This window comes from Coregonus clupeaformis, chromosome 21 (genome assembly GCF_020615455.1).
Source record: "Coregonus clupeaformis isolate EN_2021a chromosome 21, ASM2061545v1, whole genome shotgun sequence".
Lineage (NCBI taxonomy): Eukaryota > Metazoa > Chordata > Actinopteri > Salmoniformes > Salmonidae > Coregonus > Coregonus clupeaformis.
The window spans coordinates 27,078,341-27,105,105 of NC_059212.1; the positions used below are offsets into that span (position 1 = coordinate 27,078,341).

A 26,765-nucleotide genomic window follows, 5' to 3' on the forward strand; every position below is an offset into this window, starting at 1 on the left:
GTGAATGAGAGCAACAGTTCAATCCAGAGCCAGCTAGGTAAATAAGAGCTGTTATTAAATAAACTGTGGTCAAAATCAGATGTATCCAAACATTCTATTTAGTGTTATGTAAAATATTGCCATAGAGCTCGCCAGCGTATAGTCCTAAAATCCGGAAATAAGTTACCTCTGGTTCCGTTCAGCCATCCCTATGGGAAGAAATGAATGGGAAAGAATAGGGTTTTGGAATAAATTACGAAAATAACATCTGAGTTTAACACAGGTTTAGGAGATTCTATACGTTTTTTTCTATAAGATAATAGCAGTGTTAACATGACCCTTATGAATTATGAATCCTGTATGTGATTTGTGGTTTTTGTTATTACATAAATTCTTTAAAATTCACAAAAAGTGACGTTGGTGATGAAGATTCTCGTAAAACGAAAGGTATACGATCTCATAAGCCTGTGTTCACATACCTTATTTTCTGCGTTTATCCAAAAACACCATTCATTTTCCCCATAGGCTTTGTCCAACGAACCATGGCGGAGTCAGTGCTTGCAAAAAGACGCCAATACTAATTCGCTCTATAAATAGTAGCCTACATTTCCAATGCAGTGTTTTGTATTGCTACAGTTTGGGCAGTATCAGAGGGAAAAAGAGAGGATGAGATCTAGTATGAGGGAGAAGGGGATACAGTAAATTAGTTTAAAGAGTATATTGAGTAGAACGTCATTAGATATAGTCTCAAATATTGTATCTTTTTTAGGAGCTACGGGGCTGGTAGGTAGGATTTAGATTCTCCCTGTCTCTGGCCCACACTCCAGTACAGTACGTGGCGGTATTGCACCATAACGTTGGATGCCAACCGCCGATAAACCCCACTGAAGAAGAACAATGCAGTGTTTTCTTCTCCTTTACAAACACTAGATGGCCTCCAACATCATCAGAAAACATATGAACTATTTATAAATGTTAAACTATTTAGTGTGTACTGTGAACATGGGATGGATGAGATCATTACAGAATGTTTGGTCTACTCTTTAAACGTATTTTTCACTTTGTTGTCAGTAACCTATTGGTTTTAATGTACGGTATCAAAAAGGTTCAATATAAATTCATTATAACATGTTTTTATGTGTCGTTTTGTGCAGTGCATTGCTGTCCAGAGTCATACAATTGTAGAGAAATTAGACTTGTCTTCAATTTACAGTAATCTGTAAAGCTCCTCCCATGTGTAGTTTTTTTTTTTCTTCTCCTGTAGTGTTCAGTTGGAGAGGACGAGTGCTTGGTCGACATTTTAGTACTGCATCATCAAGACTGACGTGGGGTCTACGTGGGCAGAGGCTCGAGCCATCCACTCCTACCATAATTAGTGACGAGTCTGACTACGTAAAACTTTGGTAAGTTATTACACGGTAGACTAGTCGTGGGACTCGGTCACAAAAAAAGAGACAACAAAACAGAAAGTTCACCGTTTACAATGACGAATGGACAAACTTTCAATTTGGCAGTTGAATCTACTGGCTAATGACTATGTTAGCTAAAGCTAGTTGCTAGCTCTGGTTACGTGGACAATCTCCTTCCTGTGTGTTAGCCAGCTGAACAACTTTATGCACAGACACGAATGGTACAGTTAGTTTGCTTGCTAACTAACTGGCATATAAAGACAGAGTGAATTGGCTTGCCAGCCAGCGTCCGTATTACTTTTAGAAAGCTAGCAGCTGCCTGCTACTAGCTAGTTACATGATAAATAATGTTAGCTATCCACCTTTCGGTGTAAGTCACAATTTCTCTCGAGCGTTTGTCTTCAGCTGCATAAATGACGCAACTCGATTCGCGTTCGCTTTCTGGAAAGGTAGTTAGCCAGCTAGAAAAAAAAAATTTGCTCTGTTAATAAATGTACCAAAAGTCTATCTTGTTTAAGTGCTGAGTATGGTACAGATTTTATAAACTAGCTCGCTACAAACTAGCAATTTCAGAGTGACAGCTTCTAGACCCCTCCCCTTTCGAATTCAGACAGGCGGGCGGCTGTCTTTGTTCCATGGGAGTTACGCCGTGTTCAAAAGAACTGGGAAATATCCAACTTTCGACATAAGTGTGGGTGGGTGGGTCATCCAACTCGGAAACTCGGGTATCTTACTAGTGTTCCGACCTGAAGATAACTGACGTCATGATTTAACCTAGTTTTTTTTTCTTCCGATTTCCCAGTTGACATGAAAGCACCATTAGAAAAGGGAAAACATGAATCAAGTAAACGCAACAATCACATTTAACACAATGTTTGATTGAGTACATTAATTTGAATTAAATCAAACGTTTGAAATGTGTTCCATGTAATGCATTGTCACTGAATGGGTTCGTTCTGTAGTGACAGTAGGCGACTTGTAACTTAATCAAAAGCCCTCGAATTGATGGTATATGTCCTCCAACATGTAAAGACACTAAAGGCATTGCTTGCATTTCTTTTAAACATGGATCCCAGTTTAATCAATATGTTTACAGCACAGGAGGACACTAACACAAACTAATGTGCTAACAGTTCTTGTATGGCAGCCCAGTCAACCAGCACTGTTTTGAGTTATCAGGCAGTTGTTCAGTACATATGACAACATTACTTGCTTTAATCTAATGATATAATATTGAAATAGTCTTAGACTTACACTACCGGTCAAAAGTTTTAGAACACCTACTCATTCAAGGGTTTTTATACATTGTAGAATAAAAGTGAAGACATAAACTATGAAATAACACACATGAAATCATGTAGTAACCAAAAAAGTGTTAAACAAATGAAAATATATTTTATATTTGATATTCTTCAAATAGACACCCTTTGCCTTGATGACAGCTTTGCACACTCTTGGCATTCTCTCAACCAGCTTCATCTGGAATGCTTTTCCAACGGTCTTGAAGGAGTTCCCACACACGCTGAGCACTTGTTGGCTGCTTTTCCTTCACTCTGCGGTCCGACTCATCCCAAACCATCTCAATTTGGTTGAGGTCGGGGGATTGTAGAGGCCGGGTCATCTGATGCAGCACTCCATCACTCTCCTCCTTGGTAAAATAGCCCTTACACAGCCTGGAGGTGTGTTGGGTCATTGTCCTGTTGAAAAACAAATTATAGATCCACTAAGCCCAAACCAGATAGGATAGCGTATCGCTACAGAATGCTGTGGTAGCCATGCTGGTTAAGTGTGCCTTGAATTCTAAATAAATCACAGACAGTGTCACCAGCAATGCACCCCCACACCATAACACCTCCTCCTCCATGCTTTACGGTGGGAAATACACATGCAGAGATCATCCGTTCACCCACACCGCGTCTCACAAAGACACAGCGGTTGGAACCAAATATCTCCAATTTGGACTCCAGACCTAAGGACAGATTTCCACCGGTCTAATATCCATTGCTCGTGTTTCTTGGCCCAAGCAAGTCTTCTTCTTATTGGTGTCCTTTAGTAGTGGTTTCTTTGCAGCAATTCAACCATGAAGGCCTGATTCACACAGTCTCCTCTGAACAGTTGATGTTGAGATGTGTCTGTTAATTGAACTCTGTGAAGTATATATTTGGGTTGCGATTTCTGAGGCTGGTAACTCTAATGAACTTATCCTCTGCAGCAGAGGTAACTCTGGGTCTTCCATTCTCGTGGTGGTCCGCATGAGAGCCAGTTTCATCATAGTGCTTGATGGTTTTTGCGACTGCACTTGAAGAAACTTTCAAAGTTCTTGAAATGTTCTGTATAGACTGACCTTCATGTCTTAAAGTAATGATGGACTGTAGTTGCTCTTTGCTTATTTGAGCTGTTCTTGCCATAAAATGGACTTGGTCTTTTACAAAATAGGGCTATCTTCTGTATACCCCCCTACCTTGACACAACACCACTGATTGGCTCAAACGCATTAAGAAGGAAAGAAATTCCACAAATGGACTTTTAAGAAGGCACACCTGTTAATTGAAATGCATTCCACGTAACTACCTCATGAAGCTGGTTGAGAGAATGCCAAGAGTGTGCAAAGCTGTCATCAAGGCAAAGGGTGGCTATTTGAACAATCTCAAATATAAAATATATTTTGATTTGTTTAACACTTTTTTTGGGGGGTTACTACATGATTCCATGTGTTATTTCATAGTTTTGATGTCTTCACTATTACTCTACAATGTAGAAAATAAAGGAAAACCCTTGAATGAGTAGGTGTTCTAAAACTTTTGACTGGTAGTGTACATTTTCCCAAAGGGAGTACAATTTGTTCTTATCTAATCATCTATTGGGGTGGCTTTTTGTGTGCTTTTCAGCAGCCTTGGCATCACTCAGGTGCGTGCTACATGTTTGGCAATGCTCCAAAACACTCCAAACCAACTCCTATTACAGAGTCCCATTGTTAATGATGTCTCTGCACAAGTGAAGAGTGATTAGTGCTTTTTTGGGTTTTCGGTTCGATGACATAAAAATAATCACGTTTTTTGGTTTTGATTGATTTTTTACGTGGATTGAATGCTGGAACAACACAGAATAAAACAAGTCCCATGATTGTAGTGACTGCCCATTACTGCTTGTCACTTATTAACCATCATTTTATTCACTTTAATAAAATATTTCAGTGGTGTATATTACATTTGTTTTATTTGATGACTTTTATTCCAAGTCATCATCTCTATAGAGCTACTGCCTATGGTGTCAGACCAAATCACTATTTTAGTAGTTCTTCAAAGTAAATAAGGCATATTTTTATGACTGCTGAATACCAACTATCAATCACTTAGATCATGTATTTTCAGGTAAAGATACCTCTCGAAGCAACTGCTCTCTATCCCTCTCGATCGCGCATTCTCTCTCCGTGTCTGCTCCACAGATTTATCTCTAAAGAAACTGTGCATCGAGCTCACAGAAAAAAATTAATGAAATGGAATTAAAATAATTGAACCTACGTTGGTCAATTAGTTGTTTAAAAACAGAAAAATAAACTACATTTCAGGTAATCACTCAGCACTACCCTGCACTCAGTTTTAGATTTGTTTTCCCACTGTCCCATAAATCCATATTTGCATCTTTTTGTTGTTGTAGTTGTAAACAGTATCATTCAAATATGGATTTATGGCACAGTGGATTCTTTTATAATTATTATTGAGTGTAGAGACATAATTTAGAATGGGATTCTGATGTAATATGAGTTGGTGTGGAGTGTTTTGTAATATGGTTTAATGCATTATAGTCAATTGCAAGTGATGACTCAACAAAATGTGACAACCCAATTTCCTCTGTAATGATACAAAATAGAATAAAATAAAAACGATTTGGGGGATCAACTACAAACTACAGGAAGAGTGAAAATAAGGACACATGAAAAAAAGTGTACTTCCCCTTCAATTGTGCTACATTTCCTGACATTTCCAGTCCGATGACCATGAACACAGCGGTTGCGTCATCACAGCAGGATGGAAGTGTTGATGACTCTCTGTCTGATGAAGAACCAAGTCAGAGTGAATCCAACTCACCCACTGCTGTACTTACTCAGGTAGCACCTTTGTGAAGTGTGTGTGTTGTGGCCACTATCACTCATCATCACTCTTATATTCAGAGATGCATCAGGGTCTAAAAAGCCTGGTCCCAGACCTGTTTGTGCTCTTGCCAACTCCATTTCGCATTGTCAAGCCAAACACAACAATAAATGACGGAGTTGGCATGATAGCACAAACAAGATCATTTAGACACACTGATGCTGGAGTATCCTTTTCTCAAATATTGTTTAAATGGCTAGTAAAACAATTGAACGTCTCTTGTCTTTCTCCAGGTTTCAGGAACAGGAGACTCCGCTGGCATGACAGTGGTGCAGTTACCTGGTGGGCAGACAGTTCAGGTCCAGGGTGTCATCCAGGCTCCTCAGGCCTCTGTCATCCAGTCACCACAGATGCAGACTGTACAGGTAGCTACTAGAGCTCCATCCCTTCCCTATACCCTCAGGTTGTGTCCCAAATTGCACCTTATTCCATATAGATCACTACTTTTGAAAGTAGTGGTCTATAAGTGTCATTGGGGATGCAGCCTCAAGGGTCACTCTAGTCTTGGCTCAATACAGTAAATCAGTAGTTGCTTTTTCCCCATAGAACAATTCCAGAATGGTTTTGGGTCGCAAGAGCACAAACATATCTGGGGCCAGGCTAGTACTTTCTGATGTTGTGTACCAGTGATCCCAAGGATGTAACAAAGGGTATCTTCACATCTACAGGTGCGATTGTTCTGGCTCTAATGCAGCACTCTCTCTTAATTGGCTTTGTCTGAGAAATGGGATCTGTGATTTAAGCTAATCAGTTCAACCTTCATGCACCGGATGTTGTATTGTGTCTGCCAGTCTCTTAGACAACATGCTGTCTGCTTGCATTAGACAAATCAGCACATGATGTCACGCTCGTTTTCCATTTTCCTCTAAATCACACTCAACAACAAAGAATGAGTGGTGCACTACCTTTGACAAGGGCCCTGTGCATAAGGCAATAGGGTGCTATTTGGGACACAACCTGAGATTTATACTGTTTGGGAATTACTTTTATTTTTCAGTATTCAGTAAGGTATTTTAAAATGGAGGGAGGTGGCCTTACACAGGGACCGTGTCTATGCATTACTTTCAGACTTCATTGTTTTTTTTCCTTTTCCAGATAACCTCTGTAGCTGGGCTTGAAGGTGGGGAGTCGGCAGTCACAGACACACAGAAAAGAAGAGAGATTCTCTCAAGACGCCCATCTTATCGGTAGGCAGACTTGAAAACATTGCAAATATAAAAAAATGAATGTGTCCCAAAGGACACCTTATTCCCTATATAGTGCATTACTTTTGACCGGAGACCTATGGGCCCTGGTTAAAAGTAGTGCACTACAAAGGGAACAGGGCGTAAGTTTATATATTTGGGACGGCAGGTAGTCTAGCGGTTAGGAGTGTTAGGCCAGTAACCAAAAGGTCGCTGGTTGAAATACCCAAGCTGACTAGGTAAAAAATATGTCGATGTGCTCTTGAGCAAGGCACTTAACAGTAATTGCTCCTGTAAGTCGCTCTGGATAAGAGTCTGCTAAATGACTAAAATGGATTTATATAACCATTGACGTTTCAAAGCAATCCAAGCAGAGTAGTTTATTACGTGCTTTCCTCTTTACTTCAGAAAAATCCTCAATGAACTATCATCGGATTCCTCCTCAATTCCGAGAATTGAGGAGGAGAAACCTGAAGATGAGTCTCCACCCTCCAGTGTCCCTTCAGTTCAAGTGCCAACTTCAATCTATCAGACCAGCTGCGGCCAATACAGTGAGTTTCATTAGGCTCTGGTCAAAAGTGGTGCACTATACAGCCCGACCAAGCAAAAGAGCTGCTCATAGAGTGAAACTGAGAAAAATGACTTCAATGTTTTTTTTATTGTCCAGCCAAATGAATTGTAGGCAGATCATTGGAGATGTGGTTATCTGTTGTCTTATTATGAGGTTATTGTTTTATTCATATTGACCCTGACCTCTGACATGACCTTTGACCCTAGATGGCAATTACTGCCTTCTTGCTTGGTACACCCACTGGAATACATTTCCATGATGATTTAAAATAATAATAATACAAACTTGTGTTAGGATATTTATTTGTATGTGGCTGTCAGTGTCATATAGTTTGATACTTGTATTAGTGAAGAACAATAAATAATACCAAGGTAAACAGTAGATACTGCAGCCCAAAGCTCAGTGAAACCAAGGTAAAAGGCATTAACTGATTTTTCCTTGGTTTCACTGTAACTTTTTGCAGTTACTGCAAACATGACACCCCCCCCACATTATAAAGCATGTATTTAATGTATAAAAATAACTCATTTTTGACCAAATGTGCAGTTACTGTTCTTTTGCTTTGGTAGGGCAGTATACAGGGAATAGGTTGCCGTAGTTGGGACGTAACTATGGTGAGAATGTTGACATGCACTCACTATTGTGACATTAATTTCTATATCCAGTTTGTGTTCTTGTGTAAGAGATCTTAAACAGAGGATTCATTGTGGAGGCTACATTTCCCAGGTTACAGTTGTGCATCAATAAGCCAGTGACCCAACCTTATCAACCATAAAGTACAGCACTTTTCTATATTTGAAGAAAACATCTAATCTAATAGATCAGAAGGTGCTGTTTAGAAATGGCTGATAACAGTAATGAGCTATTTATAGCAGTGTTCAAAAATGCAGAACTACATGCGACTTTTGTCCCTCGTTGACAAAATAAAAATAACTCCCGCCCTCAGAGACCTTTTTCAATACAAAATTAGATTCACACAAACATCCACAAATACCTCTGAGTAACCCTTCACTTCTAAAAATGTGTGTCCCTCCTCAGTTGCCATCACCCAGGGGGGAGCCATCCAGATAGCCAGCCCAGGCAGTGAGGACCTGCAGGGTCTACAGTCGCTGGCCATGTCCAACTCTGGTTCCCCGCAGATCCTGCAATACGCAGCCCAGGCAGGGGACTCTGGACAGCAGTTCTTCTCTGTGCAAGGTGGCCAGGTGGTGATACAAGGTAAGAACTGTACTGAACCCTTTACACTCGTGGGAATTGGCCTATATGGATACGGCTAAATTAAAATGTTTCTTACAGAAGAAATATGAAAGCAAATACATAAGCATAGATTATGGGAAAATTATTAGACCAAAGTTGAGGACACAACAGTTCACCTGACACAAGACTGAATCCAAACATTACACTGTTGATTTTATGTGCATTTTACATTTACTGTACTTTTCACCGTATTTGTTGATAAAGAAATCTGAAAATACTCTGGATACATTCAGTAACATGATAAGAATATTCCTGGAAAATGTGGGTTAGGCACAACATAGGACACAAAAATTACATGGGTTTGAGTGAGAGGACTAACTTGTGTCTCCAAGTGGCCACACACCTCCAAAGTGTGAACAGTTCCTAAGTAATTTCAATGCACTTTTATGACTCAATGCACTCTTCAACTATAAGGTGCTTTTGAGCTCTCCTAGCTGTGCCATTGAGGAACTAGAGCAAGGACACTTGTAGTTGTTTTGTTTGGAACACAACGCTGCATCCCCGCCATCACACAATTACTGTTGTTGTTTACGCAATTCAAAAACACAATCTGGGTCAGGTGGGCATCATTGGAAATTGTTCTATTGCCAACATGGCTATCTAAATTATCAAATAAATCTCAGTGTTAGGCTTTCACAAGGCAATTCAGAGAAACGGATCGTCATTTTGGTGTGCATAGAAAAGAGTCATGAGTGCGTTCAGGTGCGTGTTCCGCGGCAAACTTTCTTCACAACAGACAAACAGGCTCATTCTGTTGAGAACAACCCAGGGTATGATGCCATGTCATCTAGTAACTGTATATGAAACATAGTGATCATAAACGTTGACACTGTATATGACATTAGTATTATGATATGGACATGTGAAGTGCACATTCAGACTCACGGGTGTTTGGCTTGCTTGTATGACATCAAAGTGGTATTTATTATAATCCTCAACGTCTCATCTTCCAAAATTCATCGAGCCCTTTTCATTTAAAGCATTTCCCTCACTCAGACAACAAAAAATTAGCAAAAGTTGACCAATTAGCGGGAGGGATGGGGGCAACTACTTGTTACGCGAGGTGCTCAGGTTCAGAACAGTTGTCAGTCAAAACCCATACAGCGCTGTGAAGCGCAGAGCCAGAGGTCCGACATCATTTATAGCATGTTAATATACAGCCACTGCGTTTCAATGTAGGCGCTTATCAGTGCCCAAATCTGCCTTTTTCAACCCGTACACGGGTACGAGTGTAAAGGGCTACATGAACTCCAATTTCTCTATGACCCAAATGGCACGCTATTCCCTACATCAGGATGTTTTTCCATTCCTTAATTGTCCAGTGTTGGCGATCACCTGCCCACTGGAGCCGCTTCTTCTTGTTTTTAGCTAATAGGAGTGGAACCCGGTAACAAAATTAAAGTAACTTGGAGCTGATTTGCTGGTGTTTTCAGTCTTTTATGTCCAAAAAATTGCTCAGAACTTGGGGACCCAAATAAAATCACCTAAAAGCCAAATTCGGCCTGCGGGCCGCCAGTTGGGGAACCCTGCCCTATATAGTGCAATACTTTTGACCAGGGCCCATAGGTAATAGGGTTCACATTTTGGATGCAGTCTCCATTTTATAACCATCTGGTCTTTCTGTCCTTAGGCTTCCTAGTTATTTCATTAGATTACATTGAAATAGTGTGATTCATTAAGTCATGGGTTTGTATTCATTTAGCAGATGAACAGAAGAAAGCTCTCTAAGTGGCTGGAGTATGACTAGTATTTCTCAAAAAAATGTCAAGCATGGTTGGTTGACCCTGTAATGTTACTTACAGTACCATGCAGACTAGTTCATCAGAGCAATGTAATGGTTTCCCTGCATTTCAAGTTTTTCTGAGTCCAATGACTGTCTCAAACATTTCCCTCTTATAATTACAAATGCTCCCTATTAGGGTACTTCTTTACAGCTGAACTTATTTACTTATTTTCCAGAGAAACGGATGAAAAAGCTTAAAAATCATATAATCCTAACAAGTAGTAAAAGCCAATCCCAAAGGAGTGCTTCAATCAGGGTACTCACATTAGTACTGCTGCTGCCATTTGGGCACACTATCCTCCTGTTTGTTCTACGTCGCCTAGTTGCGTCATAGGGTCTAAAAATATCCTGCTAGCCCTCCCTCCCTCCCTCCCTGCGTCTTTCCCTCCCTCCCCCCTTGCCTCGCTGCATTGTGTTGCTCCACTTTAGCATTTGATCCAGGAGAAGAGCAGGGGGAGGGGCCTAGAGGCAGAATGTCTTATTGACTTCAGCAGGGCCAGTGATGTCATTGTGATGTCAATGTCACTAATTGTAATTTTGTGCAAAGTTGATTGTGACCACTCCATGTAGAGAGCAGGCAGAGCGAGACACACACAGGCAGATAGAAAGAAAGACAGTCAGATAAAGAGAGAAAAAAGTGTGTGGTTCTGTTGAGCCTGTGTTTTGGAGTAGAATATATGGCTGTTACTGGAGATGAGACTGAATCAGGTATGTAACTATATTTTAAGTGTTTCTCAGTCTTGGATTGTTATAGAAAATGTAATGTTGCATGCTGGCAGTAATTGAAAATGTAATAGCTGCATTGTTGTACAATTCAGATATATATCTGCATTGTCTATTTAGAGGGCTAAATACATTATTTTTATACATTTGTTTTTGTGAGGAATTACTTTAAAGTTGGGTTGGTTAAATGTCTTTACAGAACTTTTACGCGTTGATAAAAAAAAAAATGTATGTAGGCTACCAAAGTTACCAGTTCGCTTGGAATCCTCAAAATTCTTCAGAGTATTTTCTCAAGATACTGAGTGTGTTTAAGAGAACAGAGAAAACCAATAGCAAACTGAAAGACGTGCACTGACTAACTAATTGAGGGTTAATAGCTAGCTACTACAGAGGCATCTTGCCCACAGTTCTTTCTGAGACTTGAACACGTTACAAGAGTACTGTATAATTACCATTCAGCATTCCTGTAGTGAAAAGCTAGACATAACTGTTGACCGAACAAGGCGGTAAGTGTTTGGTTAGCTTGCTCAATCCGCCGATACCTGTCTGCCTGCCCCCTGAAACGCTCAAACAGAACGCTTCTCTGGATCAGCAAGGGAGAGGGGGAGGGGTGGTGGATGTGCGTTAACGTCACTCCAGTTTCCTGGAAGCAGATCTGGCCAGGGAAATGAAAATGCTAAGCGTCGAGTGAGACACACATTGACGTCAGCAGGGAGTCATGCTGTGATTAGGCTACACACAGAACAGAACAGAGCCCTCTGAGAACAGTGCTAGAGCAGTGAGCACAGCATTGGCGATACCAGTTTAGTAATCCACTCGGATGACGACAGAGAGAGAAGAGCTCAGCCTGGTGTAGCCCCTCAGATCTGCAAGCTAATGCTTGCTCATTCGTGCATTAAAACACTAGTGCAGTGGTAGCATTTGGGCTATTATCAATTCATAAATGTTACCCAAAAAATGTTTTTTTTTATGTATTCCTACCCCTTGACTCTAAGAGCTTTGCACACCTGGATTGTACAATATTTGCACATTATTCAAGCTCTGTCAAGTTGGTTGTTGATCATTGCTATTTTTTATTTTATTTATTTAACCTTTATTTAACCAGGAAGGGCTCATTGAGATTTAAAATCTCTTTTTCAAGAGCGTCCTGGCCAAGATAGGCAGCACCAAGTCATTACAAAAAATTACAGACAGACAACATGAAAAACTACAAGTAATCTAGTAAAAACCATTCATGAATTCACAAGAGTATAACAATATCAAAAATAGCAAATTAAAAACATTGACAGGTCAGGGAATCAGCCTCAAAATCCTTCATCAGAGATTTAAAAACACCAATCGGGACAAGTTCTTCCAGTTTAAAATTATTTTGTAAGGTGTTCCAAGACGATGGCGCAGAGTACATAAAATACCTTTTACCAAATTCAGTTCGGACATTTGGAACAGTTAGCAGGATAAAGTCCAGTGAACGAAGAGAGTACCCACCACATTTCTGAACAATAAAAATGCCCAAATAAAAAGGTAGTAAACCCAAAATGGCTTTGTAAATAAAAGTATACCAGTGACTGAGCCTACGAGTGACTAAAGAAGGCCAGCCAACCCTGGTATACAAAGTACAGTGGTGCGTAAGGGTTTTGCAGTTTAAAATAAATCTCAAAGTACCATGATAAAGAGTGTCAATTGATCTCAAACACTGAGCGGAAGCATTCATATATAAAATATCCCCATAGTCTAGTAAAGGCATAAATGTAGCTATAGAGCCATTTCCAAGCCTTGCCATAGATTTTCAAGCCAATTTAAGTCAAAACTGTAACTAGGCCTCTCAGGAACATTCAATATCGTCTTGGTAAGCAACTCCAGTGTAGATTTGGCCTTATGTTTTAGGCTATTGTCCTGCTGAAAGGTGAATATGTCTCCCAGTGTCTTGGAAAGCAGACTGAACAAGGTTTTCCTTTAGGATTTTGCCTGTGCTTAGCTCTATTCCGTGTCTTTTTACCCTAAAAAACTCCCTAGTCCTTGCCTATGACAGCATACCCATAACATGATGCAGCCACCACCATGCTTGAAAATATAAAGAGTGGTATTCAGTGTTGTGTTGGATTTGCCCTAAACATAACACTTTGTATTCAGGACAAAGTTAATTTCTTTGCCACATTTTTTTGCTGTTTTTCATGTTTTGAAATATTTGTATTCTTTACAGGCTTCCTTCTTTTCACTCTGCCATTTAGTTTAGTATTGTGGAGTAACTACAATGTTGTGATCCATCCTCAGTTTTCTCATATCATAGCCATTAAACTCTGTAACTGTTTTAAAGTCACCATTGGCCTCATGGTGAAATCCCTGAGCGGTTTCCTTCCTCTCCGGCAACTCAGTTAGGAAGGACGCCTGTATCTTTGTAGTGACTGGGTGTATTGATACACCATCCAAAGTGTAATTAATAACTTCACCATGCTCAAAGGGATATTCAATGTCTACTTTTTTTTTACCCATCTACCAATAAGTGCCACCCTTGGAGGCATTGGAAAACCTCTCTGGTCTTTGTGGTTGAATCTGTGTTTGAAATTCACTGCTGGACTGAGGGACCTTACAGATAATTGTATGTGTGGGGTACAGAGATGAGGTAGTCATTGAAAAATAATGTTAAAAACTATTATTGAACACAGAGTGAGTCCATGCAACTTATGTGACTTGTTAAGCACATTTTTACTCCTGAACTTATTTAGGCTTTCCATAACGAAGGGGTTGAATACTTATTGACTGAAGACATTTTAGCTTTATATTTTTAAATAATTTGTAAACATTTCTGAAAACACAATTCGACTTTGACATTATGGGGTATTGTGTGTAGTAGGCCAGTGACACAAAATCTCTATTTAATCAATTTTAAATTCAGGCTGTAACACAACAGAATGTGGAAAAAGTCAAGGGGTGTGAATACTTTCTGAAGGCACTGTAAGGATGATGATAGTTTGTGACGAACATCTTAGTTTTTTGTCTCCTGTAGTTCCTTTGCAGTTACTATTAGAAGACATTAGAAAGGTATTTATCAACATACCAGCGATCAGATCAGAATCACATTTTCTACACCGAGGAGCACATTGGAAATAAGTGTATTTAACACTTTGATGTGTTATTCTCAGCCCCCCCAAAAAAATGCACTTATTTGTTATTTTTTACCGGTACAGGCTAGAAATGTAGATTGGGAGATAGATTAGAGGGATAAAGTATAGAAAGTGAGTCGGGGAACGGGGGATCGAACCGCTGCTCTCCAGGGGCATATGTGGACCGGGGGCGGCAGTACCACCACTGGCACCTTCTGGGATTTCTTTGTACTTTGAAATTGTTTTTAATAAATAATTAATCATCACCAAATAATGTAGGCTGAAAATGTAGGCTACTACAGTGGGGGGGAAAAGTATTTAGTCAGCCACCAATTGTGCAAGTTCTCCCATTTAAAAAGATGAGAGAGGCCTGTAATTTTCATCATAGGTACACGTCAACTATGACAGACAAATTGAGAATTTTTTTCTCCAGAAAATCACATTGTAGGATTTTTAATGAATTTATTTGCAAATTATGGTGGAAAATAAGTATTTGGTCACCTACAAACAAGCAAGATTTCTGGCTCTCACAGACCTGTAACTTCTTCTTTAAGAGGCTCCTCTGTCCTCCACTCGTTACCTGTAAAATGGCACCTGTTTGAACTTGTTATCAGTATAAAAGACACCTGTCCACAACCTCAAACAGTCACACTCCAAACTCCACTATGGCCAAGACCAAAGAGCTGTCAAAGGACACCAGAAACAAAATTGTAGACCTGCACCAGGCTGGGAAGACTGAATCTGCAATAGGTAAGCAGCTTGGTTTGAAGAAATCAACTGTGGGAGCAATTATTAGGAAATGGAAGACATACAAGACCACTGATAATCTCCCTCGATCTGGGGCTCCACGCAAGATCTCACACCGTGGGGTCAAAATGATCACAAGAACGGTGAGCAAAAATCCCAGAACCACATGGGGGGACCTAGTGAATGACCTGCAGAGAGCTGGGACCAAAGTAACAAAGCCTACCATCAGTAACACACTACGCCGCCAAGGACTCAAATCCTGCAGTGCAAGACGTGTCCCCCTGCTTAAGCCAGTACATGTCCAGGCCCGTCTGAAGTTTGCTAGAGTGCATTTGGATGATCCAGAAGAGGATTGGGAGAATGTCATATGGTCAGATGAAACCAAAATAGAACTTTTTGGTAAAAACTCAACTCGTCGTGTTTGGAGGACATAAAATGCTGAGTTGCATCCAAAGAACACCATACCTACTGTGAAGCATGGGGGTGGAAACATCATGCTTTGGGGCTGTTTTTCTGCAAAGGGACCAGGACGACTGATCCGTGTAAAGGAAAGAATGAATGGGGCCATGTATCGTGAGATTTTGAGTGAAAACCTCCTTCCATCAGCAAGGGCATTGAAGATGAAACGTGGCTGGGTCTTTCAGCATGACAATGATCCCAAACACACCGCCCGGGCAACGAAGGAGTGGCTTCGTAAGACGCATTTCAAGGTCCTGGAGTGGCCTAGCCAGTCTCCAGATCTCAACCCCATAGAAAATCTTTGGAGGGAGTTGAAAGTCCGTGTTGCCCAGCGACAGCCCCAAAACATCACTGCTCTAGAGGAGATCTGCATGGAGGAATGGGCCAAAATACCAGCAACAGTGTGTGAAAACCTTGTGAAGACTTACAGAAAACGTTTGACCTGTGTCATTGCCAACAAAGGGTATATAACAAAGTATTGAGAAACTTTTGTTATTGACCAAATACTTATTTTCCACCATAATTTGCAAATAAATTCATTAAAAATCCTACAATGTGATTTTCTGGAAAAAAAAATCTCATTTTTTCTGTAATAGTTGACGTGTACCTATGATGAAAATTACAGGCCTCTGTCATCTTTTTAAGTGGGAGAACTTGCACAATTACGGCCCAGTACATCACTGGGGCAAAGCTCCCTGCCATTCAGGACCTCTATACCAGGCGGTGTCAGAGGAAGGCCCTCAAAATTGTCAAAGACTCCAGCCACCCTAGTCATAGACTGTTCTCTCTGCTACCGCACGGCAAGCGGTACCGGAGTGCCAAGTCTAGGTCCAAAAGACTTCTCAACAGCTTCTACCCCCAAGCCATAAGACTCCTGAACAGCTAATCATGGCTACCCGGACTATTTGCACTGCCCCCCCACCCCATCCTTTTTACGCTGCTGCTACTCTGTTAAGTATTTATGCATAGTCACTTTAACTCTACCCACATGTACATATTACCTCAACTACCTCAACTAGCCGGTGCCCCCCGCACATTGACTCTGCAACGGTACCCCCCTGTATATATAGCCTCCCTACTGTCACTTTATTTTACTGTATATATAGCCTCCCTACTGTCACTTTATTTTACTTCTGCTCTTTTTCTCTCAACACTTTTTTTGTTGTTGTTTTATTCTTACTTTTTTTGTTTAAAATAAATGCACTGTTGGTTAAGGGCTGTAAGTAAGCATTTCACTGTAATGTCTGCACCTGTTGTATTCGGCGCATGTGACCAATAACATTTGATTTGATTTGATTTGATTTGATTTGACTAAATACTTTTTTTCCCCACTGTACCAGTGAGGCTGTCTTTTCTCTTTTACTTTTGATGGCAGTTATCTACCCAGTAACCAGATAATGACAATGGTTTTAACATAATTGTAGTAATTAACCCCCCCATCCCCTATAAAGCTAATATCCTCTCTATTCTGTAATGTCAATGTGCACGTTGATAATCTGATAAAGACAAGAGCACTGGTTACATAAGCTTCTTGTTCTGAGGTTTTTTATGACATCAACCAATCATTGAAATGGTTTTTAATTGAGTTAGGCCTATTTTGTTGGGCAAGGTGATTGTCTATCAATCCTGGTTGTCGGTGTTAAGTCACAGGCCATTGGTTAATCTGTTGTTACAGGGGGGTCAAAGGTGAGGGTTCCTGGCTCTAGTCACAGATCACGCTCTGTATGCATCCCAAATGGCACCATATTCCCTTTACAGTGCACTACTTTTGACCGGGCCCAGAGGGAATAGAGTGCCTTTGGGACGCATCCTCTCACTCTCCCAGTCCAGATTTGACAGAACTATTCAAACCACACAAACGCTGGGTCTGTGATCTGTGTTTAGGCCTACAGTACTCTCCCTAATTTGGCAACTGTGCTGTGATCTTAAATCTGGCTGTAGAAAAATAACATCATTTTAAATTAGGTTTGTTTTGCTTAATTCACTTTTGTCCGTTGGAATCTGGGCTTGTCTGGTGGTTTAACAGAAAAAGCAGTAAACAAGTGGTCAATTGTTGTTGTTTTTTGCCGTTAAATGAATTCCCATCTACTTTATTTGTATTCATTGTTTATGTCTAATTTACGGTTGCTTATCCTGTAAATAGATAGAAGATGAGAAATATTTGTGATTGAAGTGCTTGAGTTGAAAAATACAGCATTTGGTTTTCCCCCAGGAAGCTAAATACAGGTGGTCATTGCAAGTGAGAATTTGTATTCCAGTGACTAACTTGCTTGAATAAATGACTTAATCGCATCTAATTCTGATGTCCTGTCTGTCTGTGCAAGTGATGAACTTGATTAAGTAAATTACTATCAAAACTAACCCTGATGTTCTGTCTGTGTTCTCTAGCTGCCACTGGGGATATGCCAGCGTACCAGCTGCGTTCGCCCACCTCGGGCCTGCCCCAGGGCTTGGTGATGGCTGCGTCCCCAGGCTCCATGTCCATGCACAGCCCCCCGGTGCACACTGAGGAGGTCACACGCAAGAGGGAGGTCCGCCTCATGAAGAACAGGTGAGACAGACGCAGTTTGCGTCCCAAATGGCACCCTATTCCCTTTTATAGTGCACTACATTTGACCAGAGGCCCTGATCAAAAGTAGTACACTATAGGGAGTAGGGTGCCTTTTGGGACGCATCCACAGATTTTACTTCGTAGCTCTGAATTGCTCTGAATTTGGCTAACAACTGCAAAAGGGGAACATATTTTGAAATCATTAATATTCATCTTTCGGTTTCCTCACTTTCCTGTAGATTTTTAAAGCACCCCTTAGATAATTGGTTAGCCAAATAGGTTGAGTGGATGTTATGTGAAGCGTCTGAGGTGTATTTGTTCACTTTTGATTGGTGCTTAGTGCTGGAATTTCTCCCACTGACCATCTCTTTTCCCCTGTCTTCTCTAGGGAGGCTGCACGGGAGTGCCGCAGGAAAAAGAAAGAGTATGTCAAGTGTCTGGAGAACCGCGTGGGCGTGCTGGAAAACCAAAACAAGACCCTCATCGAGGAACTCAGAGCACTAAAGGACATTTACTGCCACAAGAACGAATAGCTCAGTAGCTGTGATCAGCCTTGTGCCAGGAGAGAGAGATCCTACTGAAAAGGCACATATAGTGCCGTTTACAGACTGACTACTCTAAAAGACTGGAACAAAAACTACTTTCACTGTCTTGGTTACTAGTCTACTCCGCTTTTTCAGGCCCAGTCACTTTGATACTGCATCGGAGGTTGGCAGGTGGCCATAGGCTTGTGCTCTCCGGGCTGAAGTCAAGTCCTGCTCCGGCCCAGGGCCCCTGTCTGTCCTCACTCATGCGCTTGCATGTGAATACACAAGTGTCGCCCAGCTGCTTTTGCTATTTGCAGGGAGGCAACCAATGAGAAGCCAGCCTGCAGAGGAAGAGGAAGTACATGTGCTTCCTGAAGGCACACTGCTCACCACCACTGACTCACCACAGTGGAGAAGCAAAATCGAAAGACCTGCGATAGAGCCTCACTATCAGCCAGCAAGTTTGTGCATGCAGACTCACCAACAAGCCAACCTACCTTAGCCTAAGTGCCAGTCTGTTTATGCTATCATGCCAACTCCTTGTTACTTCTTGTCATGTTTAGCTTGACAATGAAATCAATCGAGTTGGCAAGAGCACAAACAGATCTGGGGCCAGGCTAAACCTACCTATCTTTACTTGTCACTGCTAGCTAGAGTTGTTCTTCTTATATTACTATACTTCTCTGCTCACATTGGCTGTTGTAAACATTCCTTTGTGAAATTAACCCCTTCCAGGACAAAGTGTGACGAGTAAATACACTTTCCGAATCATTTAAGTTTTGGAATTCTGTATTTGGCCATTTGAGTGTCAATTCCAGTTTTCTAATGACTTAAAGGTCCAATGCAACCGTTTTTATCTCAATATCAAATAATTTCTGGGTAACAATGAAATACCTTGCTGTGATTGTTTTCAATTAAAGTGGTCAAAAAGAAACAAAAATTAGCTTCTTAGCAAAGAGCTATTTCGCAAGCAAGAATTTAGCTTGGACTGTCTGGGAGTGGTCTGAGTGGTCTGAGCTGTTATTGGCAGAGAGGTTTGGAACGCTCTTTCTTACTGGTCTATTAACAAATTTACCGCATGGGGATGTCACCAGGCAGGCTAAAACTGCATCCCACCAAAACAGGCTGAAATGTCAGGCGGTCTTTTCAAACAGCTCTTACACTAAAAGGGCATTATCATCATTTTCACAATTTCACATTATTATTCCAACCTCATAGTTTGGAAATAATTATAAAACACAGGAATATCACGTTTTTGACCGCACTGGGCCTTTAATGTGTTACTTGAATTATTGTGTAAGACCCAGTGTCAAGGATGTGACTAAGCCTTTCACTTGATGTGCTCTTTTCAAACTGCACAGTTCAATAAAAAATATATAAAAAACATGACATGACATGCCCCTGGATGAATTTATATTCAATAATTATATATTTCTAGCCATTTGAGGAATCTTATCTCACCAAGACCATGTTGAAATGACTGCTGCTATGCCACTCTTTCAAAATGGCTACATTTGCCGTTTACTGAATCGCTCACCAATCGTTCTCCACTTTGTCTGTCTTGGAACATTACTGTGCTGTGCCAGTGAACTGTCCACATGTTACAAAAAAAAAACCCAGAGAGTACTGATAAGCTAATGTTTGGGTATTTTGACTGTCTTTTTATAAACATTTTATGTGAATTACTTGCTTTAAACAGGTAGGTTTTGTCCCAAATGGCGCCCTATTACCTTTATAGAGCACTACTTTTGACCAGAGTCTTATGGGCCCTAAAGTGGTGCACTAAATAGGGAATAGTGTGCCATTTGTGACTTAACAATAGAGTTCATGACTGCTCTGTTTAAAGGGTATTGCCAATGAATGTCCACGAGAGCAGACTTGACTATGATGATGATGATGATGATGCAGCTTCAGTTTCTTTCCTCACACCAGTTCTGCTTGCGTGATTTTGCAGCCTCCCGCTTGCTTTGAATTTTGTGATAAACTTTATTTCCGTTTACATGAATATGTCCTTTGTATGTTGTCATGCCAGTGGTTATACAATTCAGGTGAGATGTCAAATAAGATAAAAAAAGAAAATTGATCTCAGTAAATGTTTTTGGATAGAATTGAAGAGTATGTCAAACAGGTTAGCTCTTCAAACCAGTTCAGCTCATGTATTGATCCCTGCTATGTTTGAAAATTGTAAAAAATATACTATTTCGAATAAAGTTTCCAAACGATCATACCAGAGAATGAATTTACAGTGAAATTATTTGTGAGTCATCCTCATAGTCAGAAAGCTATACACTATACCAGGGTTGCCCAACCCTGTTCCTGGAGAGCTACCCTCCTGTAGGTTTTTGCTCCAACCCCAGGTATGAATCAGGTGTACTAGATTAGGGTTGGAGCAAAAACCTACAGGACGGTAGCTCTCCAGGAACATGGTTGGGCAGTCCTGCACTATATGGACTGAAGTCTGTACCACACAATGCTTTTGGGCTCACCTATGAAATCAGCCTGGCCTCAAAGACTAGACGTAACATAGTAAACGTAAATCGGAGACTCAAATTATTATCATACACTACATGACCAAAGGTATGTGGACACCTTCTCGTCGAACATCTCATTCCAAAATCATGGGCATTTATATGGAGTTGGTCCCCCATTGGCTGCTATAACAGCCTCCACTCTTCTGGGAATGCTTTCCACTAGATGTTGGAACATTGCTGTGGGAACTTCCTTCCATTCAGCCACAAGAACATTAGCGAGGTCGGGCACTGATGTTGGGCGACTAGGCCTGGCTCGCAGTCGGTGTTCTAATTCATCCCAAAGGTGTTCGATGGGGTTGAGGTCAGGGCTCTGTGCAGGCCAGTCAAGTTCTTCACGATCTCGACAAACCATTTCTGTATGGCCCTGGCTTTGTGCACGGGGGCATTGTCATGCCTGAACAGGAAAGGGCCTTCCCCAAACTGTTGCCACAAAGTTGGAAGCACAGAATGGTCTAGAATGTCATTGTATTCTGTAGTGCTAAGATTTCCCTTCACTAGAACTAAGAGGCCTAGCCCGAACCATGAAAAACAGCCCCAGACCATTATTCCTCCTCCACTAAACTTTACAGTTGACACTATACATTCGGGCAGGTAGCGTTTTCCTGGCATCCGCCAAACCCAGATTCGTCCATCGGACTGCCAGATGGTGAAGTGTGATTCATCACTCCAGAGAACACGTTTCCTCTGCTCCAGAGTCCAATGGTGGCGAGCTTAACACCACTCCAGCCGACACTTGGCATTGCGCATGGTGAACTTAGGCTTGTGTGCGGTGCTCGGCCATGGAGACCCATTTCATGAAGCTCCCGACAAACAGTTATTGTGCTGACGTTGCCTCCAGATGCAGTTTGGAACTCGGTAGTGAGTGTTGCAACCGAGGACAGATTTTTACGCGCTTCAGCACTCGGCGGTCCCGTTCTGTGAGCTTGTGTGGCCTACCACTTCCAGGCTGAACCGTTGTTGATCCTAGATGTTTCCACTTCACAATAACAGCACTTACAGTTGACCAGGGCTGATCTAGCAGGGGATACATTTGACGTACTGACTTGTTGGAAAGGTGGCATCCTATGACGGTGCCACGTTGAAAGTCACTGAGCTCTTCAGTAAGGCCATTCTACTGCCAATGTTTGTCTATGGAGATTGCATGGCTGTGTGCTTGATTTTATACACCTGTCAGCAACGGCTGTGGCTGAAATAGCTGAATCCACTAATTTGAAGGGGTGTCCACATACTTTTGTATACAATGCATTCGGAAAGTATTCAGACCCCTTGACTTTTTCCACATTTTGTTACGTTACAGCCTTATTCTAAAATGGATGAAATAGTTTTTTCCCCCTCATCAATCTACACACAATACCTCATAATGACAAAGCAAAAACTGGTTTCTAGACTACACACAATACCTCATAATGACAAAGCAAAAACTGGTTTCTAGACATTTTTAGAAATGTATTAAAAATAAAAAACTGGTATCACATTTACATAAGTATTCAGACCCTTTACTCAGCACATTGTTGAATTTCCACCTCAGGACAAGGCGCCATCAAGCGGTCAGTAATGTAGTAATACACTGGTCTAATCCTGAAGCCTCTCCCTTCACTAATAGTTAATGAACACTGACATCTTGTGGACAGAAGCTACATTAGAAATCTAAACGTATTTAGTTGAGCCAAAATCTAATCAAATCAAATGTATTTATAAAGCACTTTTTACATCTGCAGATGTCACAAGGTGCTTATATGGAAACCAAGCCTAAAACCCCAAACAGCAAGCAATGCAGATGTAGAAGCACGGTGGCTAGGAAAAACTCCCTAGAAGGCAGGAACCTAGGAAGAAACCTAGAGTGGAACCAGGCTCTTCTGGCTGTGCCGGGTGGAGATTATAAGAGTACATGGCCATTAAGGCCAGATCGTTCTTCAAGATGTTCATAGATGACCAGCAGGGTCAAATAATAATCACAGTGGTTGTAGAGGGTGCAACAGGTCAGCACCTCAGGAGTAAATGTCAGTTGGCTTTTCATAGCCAAGTATTCAGAGGTCAAGACAGCAGGTACGGTAGAGGGAGAGAGAGTGAGAGGGCCGTAAAAAGAGCTCTATAACGTACATAACAATATCAAACATCTTTGGTTGAGCTACAGTATGTCACCATTGAAAACAGATATTGTATTTGTTTGCATCTAGAATAGCATTCTGTCTGTACATGAGGAGTGAACACCTGCACTTCTCTATCATGTTCAAACTTTTTAATTAATTGTTTAAAGTTACTTTTGTCTAATAGTTTATCTGTGCGTGTTCCTGAGCTTTAATTACTACCAGTACGCTTGTGATCTACCAGACAGTTTTCTGTGGCACCAATGCTCACCTCACCGTTCCACTCCGGACTGTTGTCCTCATGGGTGTTTGCTTCATGTTTAGTCTCCGTACTCCTGCTATTGTATTCTAAAGTATATGTGACATATATGGTCCTCTGTAGCTCAACTGGTAGAGCATGGCGCTTGTAACGCCAGGGTAGTGGGTTCGATCCCCGGGACCACCCATACAAAAATGTATGCACACATGACTGTAAGTCGCTTTGGATAAAAGTGTCTGCTAAATGGCATATTATTATTATAAAGCCTCATCTGATCTTTTCAAAGCACCCCCAATTCACCCCAGGAATCTGTAAACCTTTGTGAGAATGTTATCTGTCATGTCTTTGTTTGGAATGATGTGAACATCTCTGTCTGTCTGTCTGTCTGGCATTAACAGTTAAGATTTACATTTACATTTAAGTCATTTAGCAGACGCTCTTATCCAGAGCGACTTACAAATTGGTGGCCTCCAGCCTGGCAGCAGGCCTCTTACAGTAGGCTAGTGGTTCATTTCCACTGAAGATTTACCCTAGTGTTTTACCCAAAAGGCTAAGACTTTTCTGTTTCCATCTACCCGTGTCTCACTGTGCCATGGCTCCGGCGGACCTGCTCTGACTTGCCAAGACCCTGGGTACTTTTACGCCTGCATTTACATAACAATGGCTAACTGTGAACTTTAACACCTCACAAAGCAACAGTCTTGAATGATGCAAAGGTTGTTGATTCTGCTTGCCACAAGTCTTTAGTGTTACACTCCTAATGGAAACACAATAACACTAGCTTACATTAACATGAAACACTGGTGACACCCTGGTGTGGGGGTAAGTCTAGATGGAAAAGCACCATAGGTGTGTGTTCTGTGGCTTACAGTCAGACAGATCCCATTCGTCACAGTCTCTTGCTCTCTCTAGAGCCCATTGCACAGTCAAAGCCATTTCTACATTTACATTTTAGTCATTTAGCAGACGCTCTTATCCAGAGCGACTTACAGTTAGTGAGTGCATACATTATTTAAAAATAATAATAATCATACCCACAACCCTGGCGTTGCAAACGCCATGCTCTACCAACTGAGCTACATCCCTGACGGCCATGCCCTCCCCCACCCTGGACCAATTGTGCGCCGCCCCATGGGTCTCCCGGTCGCGGCCGGCTACAACAGAGCCTGGATTTGAACCAGGATCTCTAGTGGCACAGCTAGCACTGCGATGCAGTGCCTTAGACCACTGCGCCACTCAGGAGAATTTCTAACCATGTCACATTGATCTTGATAACTGTGCCTGTCTGAACTCATTACACCACTGTACACACACACTCTCTCTCTCTCTCATGCTGAGCTAATTTGTAACCACATTTTTACATTTTAGTCATTTAGCAGACGCTCTTATCCAGAGCGACTTACAGTTAGTGAGTGCATACATTTTTCAACCACCAACTTGATCCGGAACCTTTTCAAGCTACAACTCTGTTGCCTCTGTCATTGTGACAGCAGCAGCAACCATTTTACACGATCATATGTGCCATAGTAGAGTTCATTTACATTTCTGTTACAACTGATAAAAAACAAAGATTGTTTATTATATTGACAAGATAGTCAAGTGACCATTCTAACAATGAAAATACATGTCCTCAAAGATGAAATGCAGGAAGGAGGAGCCAAGATCATCTGGGACCATTGTAGCCAATGAGAGGGCAGATACGTGTGTGAATTAGAGGCCATAGAGATAGATATAGGACTCAGATTTGTATCTGTGACAGCCTGGGCAGCACCATTGAGGCTATCTCCATTTTAAAGTAGTCCATTTTATTCTTCTTCGTTAGCTGATTGCCCCCAACTCATATGAATCCCTACCCAGTTGACTACTTTAAAATGGTGGAAGCCCTCAATGGCAATATCCATGCTAAAACAGGTTTTAGCCATTATGAGTCCTCTATCTCTATAAAAAAAAATGTAAAACACTTTTTTTATTTAACCTTTAACTAGGCAAGTTCATCTCTATAAAATCAGGCACAACTCCAATATAAAGTATTTTTTCCCAAAGTTGCCGAAATGCACTTATATAAAAATTATATTAGATCAAATAAGCCTCAAGAAGCAAATTAGCAATTCAAATGTTTTGTTTACCAAACGCTACGCTCTCTCATTGACCTCACTTCATGGGCTTATTTTCGTGGAGATTTTGGGAGAAGTAAAACCTCTCGCTTCGCTTCTTCCCCTCTGTAATAACGACGACGTCTCCGCCACATCAAGGGGCGTATATGGGGCGTATTCATTACGGAAACCGTTTACCGTTTAACAAATAAATGGAAGCACACAGAGAAAAACGAGGGTTTCTATTGGACAGATTCGGGTAGGTACCACCCCATTTCGTTTCGTTTGCTTCCGTTTAAGAAACGTTTTGCAACAGAATCTGCGTAATGAATACGCCCCTGGCAAAACGTTTATTATGCCGATTCTGTTGCAAATTGTTTTGCAACTGTTTGGACTAATGATTACACCCCAGGCACGTCTGATTTAAATAGCAGTCAATAGCGTAGTTAATGCGTGGTTTTTGGCAGACTGTGGAAACTAGGAGGAAGGTGGGCTGGCTGCAACACTGTACAGTGTAACATCTGTCCTTATTCTCTGCTGTGTCAGCAGATGTTCTGTCTATTCATTATCTCGTTGACTGTGCGAGGATTTGTCAATGACAGTGTATTTACGTACTGGTCGCAGCGGCGGTTCCACCCTTGGTGCTCTGATCCTCCTCCTCTCTTCAGTATCAATTTGAACCGACTAAAATCCTTCTTCGAATAAGTAGCAATATTGTAACGGATTGAAAAGATGGGAAGCACGAGCTCTTGCTGTGTGTCTTCGAGCCCGAAACTCCAGAGAAATGCCCATTCGAGGCTGGAGTCTCACAACCCGGAGCCGGAGTTGAGTAGGGAGGAGACGGGCTGCAACCTGCAGCATATCAGCGACCGAGAGAATGTCGACGGTAAAGTATTTTAGCCAGCCCATATCTTAATAATAGTCTAATGTATAAGCATATTAACCTAAAGTTAAATGTTCTCGTGTGATGGTGGTCAGGGTTTTCATAAATAACATGACTTAACGATTTTGAAGTTCACACTGAATGTTTTATTGCATTGGTTTGCCAAGTAGCCTATAGCTATAACATTTCAGCAACATTGTAATGATTGCTGTATTTGCTCTTAACTATTATGGGCCTACATTGGATTTGTTTTAAGTATTCTTTATTCCCTTTGAGACTCTTTCCAAGTGCCCTGCAGAAATCATTACTAAGCATATTCCACTTAGCTAGGGTTTCTGTCCTCCCTCCCTGGCAGTGGATTTGTGTGATTTACTTGTAATGCTTCTAATAGGCCTGTTTATCTGAATGTGTACTGTTGTTATTACATGTATTACTGTACATGGGGGCAGGCAACATGGGAATCCAGTCTG

General features: G+C 41.2%; 2 protein-coding genes across 7 annotated transcripts in view; both read left to right on the forward strand.

The window, feature by feature from the left end:
• The first annotated feature begins 1,274 nt into the window (after window positions 1-1,274).
• LOC121535162 (cAMP-responsive element modulator) lies at window positions 1,275-19,346 on the forward strand. Of its 3 annotated transcripts, XM_041841941.1 has the most exons (8): window positions 1,275-1,382; window positions 5,376-5,496; window positions 5,773-5,904; window positions 6,635-6,726; window positions 7,132-7,274; window positions 8,333-8,512; window positions 17,753-17,915; window positions 18,304-19,346. In XM_041841941.1, the coding sequence occupies exons 2-8, from the start codon at window positions 5,380-5,382 to the stop codon at window positions 18,446-18,448; spliced, it is 972 nt and encodes a 323-aa protein (XP_041697875.1). In that variant the 5' UTR covers window positions 1,275-1,382; window positions 5,376-5,379; the 3' UTR covers window positions 18,449-19,346. The 3 variants fall into 3 exon arrangements, with proteins under 3 accessions (XP_041697875.1, XP_041697876.1, XP_041697877.1); XM_041841942.2 differs by lacking the exon at window positions 5,376-5,496 and having other exon boundaries at window positions 1,277-1,382; XM_041841943.2 differs by lacking the exons at window positions 1,275-1,382; window positions 5,376-5,496; window positions 5,773-5,904; ... (1 more) ...; window positions 7,132-7,274; window positions 8,333-8,512 and adding an exon at window positions 10,872-11,042.
• A 6,452-nt stretch (window positions 19,347-25,798) lies between these two features.
• The window catches only part of LOC121535164 (cyclin-Y), a 46,494-nt gene continuing 45,527 nt past the window's right edge, over window positions 25,799-26,765 (forward strand). For all 4 annotated transcript variants that reach the window (XM_041841944.2, XM_041841947.2, XM_041841945.2 and 1 more), the window contains exon 1: window positions 25,799-26,298. In XM_041841944.2, coding sequence (XP_041697878.1) covers window positions 26,145-26,298 — 154 coding nt within the window. In that variant the 5' untranslated portion in view covers window positions 25,799-26,144. The remainder of the gene's footprint in view (window positions 26,299-26,765) is intronic.

What these genes read in the sequence shown, in the direction of transcription:
- LOC121535162 (XM_041841941.1), top strand. Translation starts at nt 5,380, where the DNA reads ATGACCATGAACACAGCGGTTGCGTCATCACAGCAGGATGGAAGTGTT. An exon ending in CCACTGCTGTACTTACTCAG is followed by an intron (nt 5,497 to 5,772) that starts GTAGCACCTTTG and finishes GTCTTTCTCCAG; the next exon opens with GTTTCAGGAACAGGAGACTC. An exon ending in TGGCCAGGTGGTGATACAAG is followed by an intron (nt 8,513 to 17,752) that starts GTAAGAACTGTA and finishes TGTGTTCTCTAG; the next exon opens with CTGCCACTGGGGATATGCCA.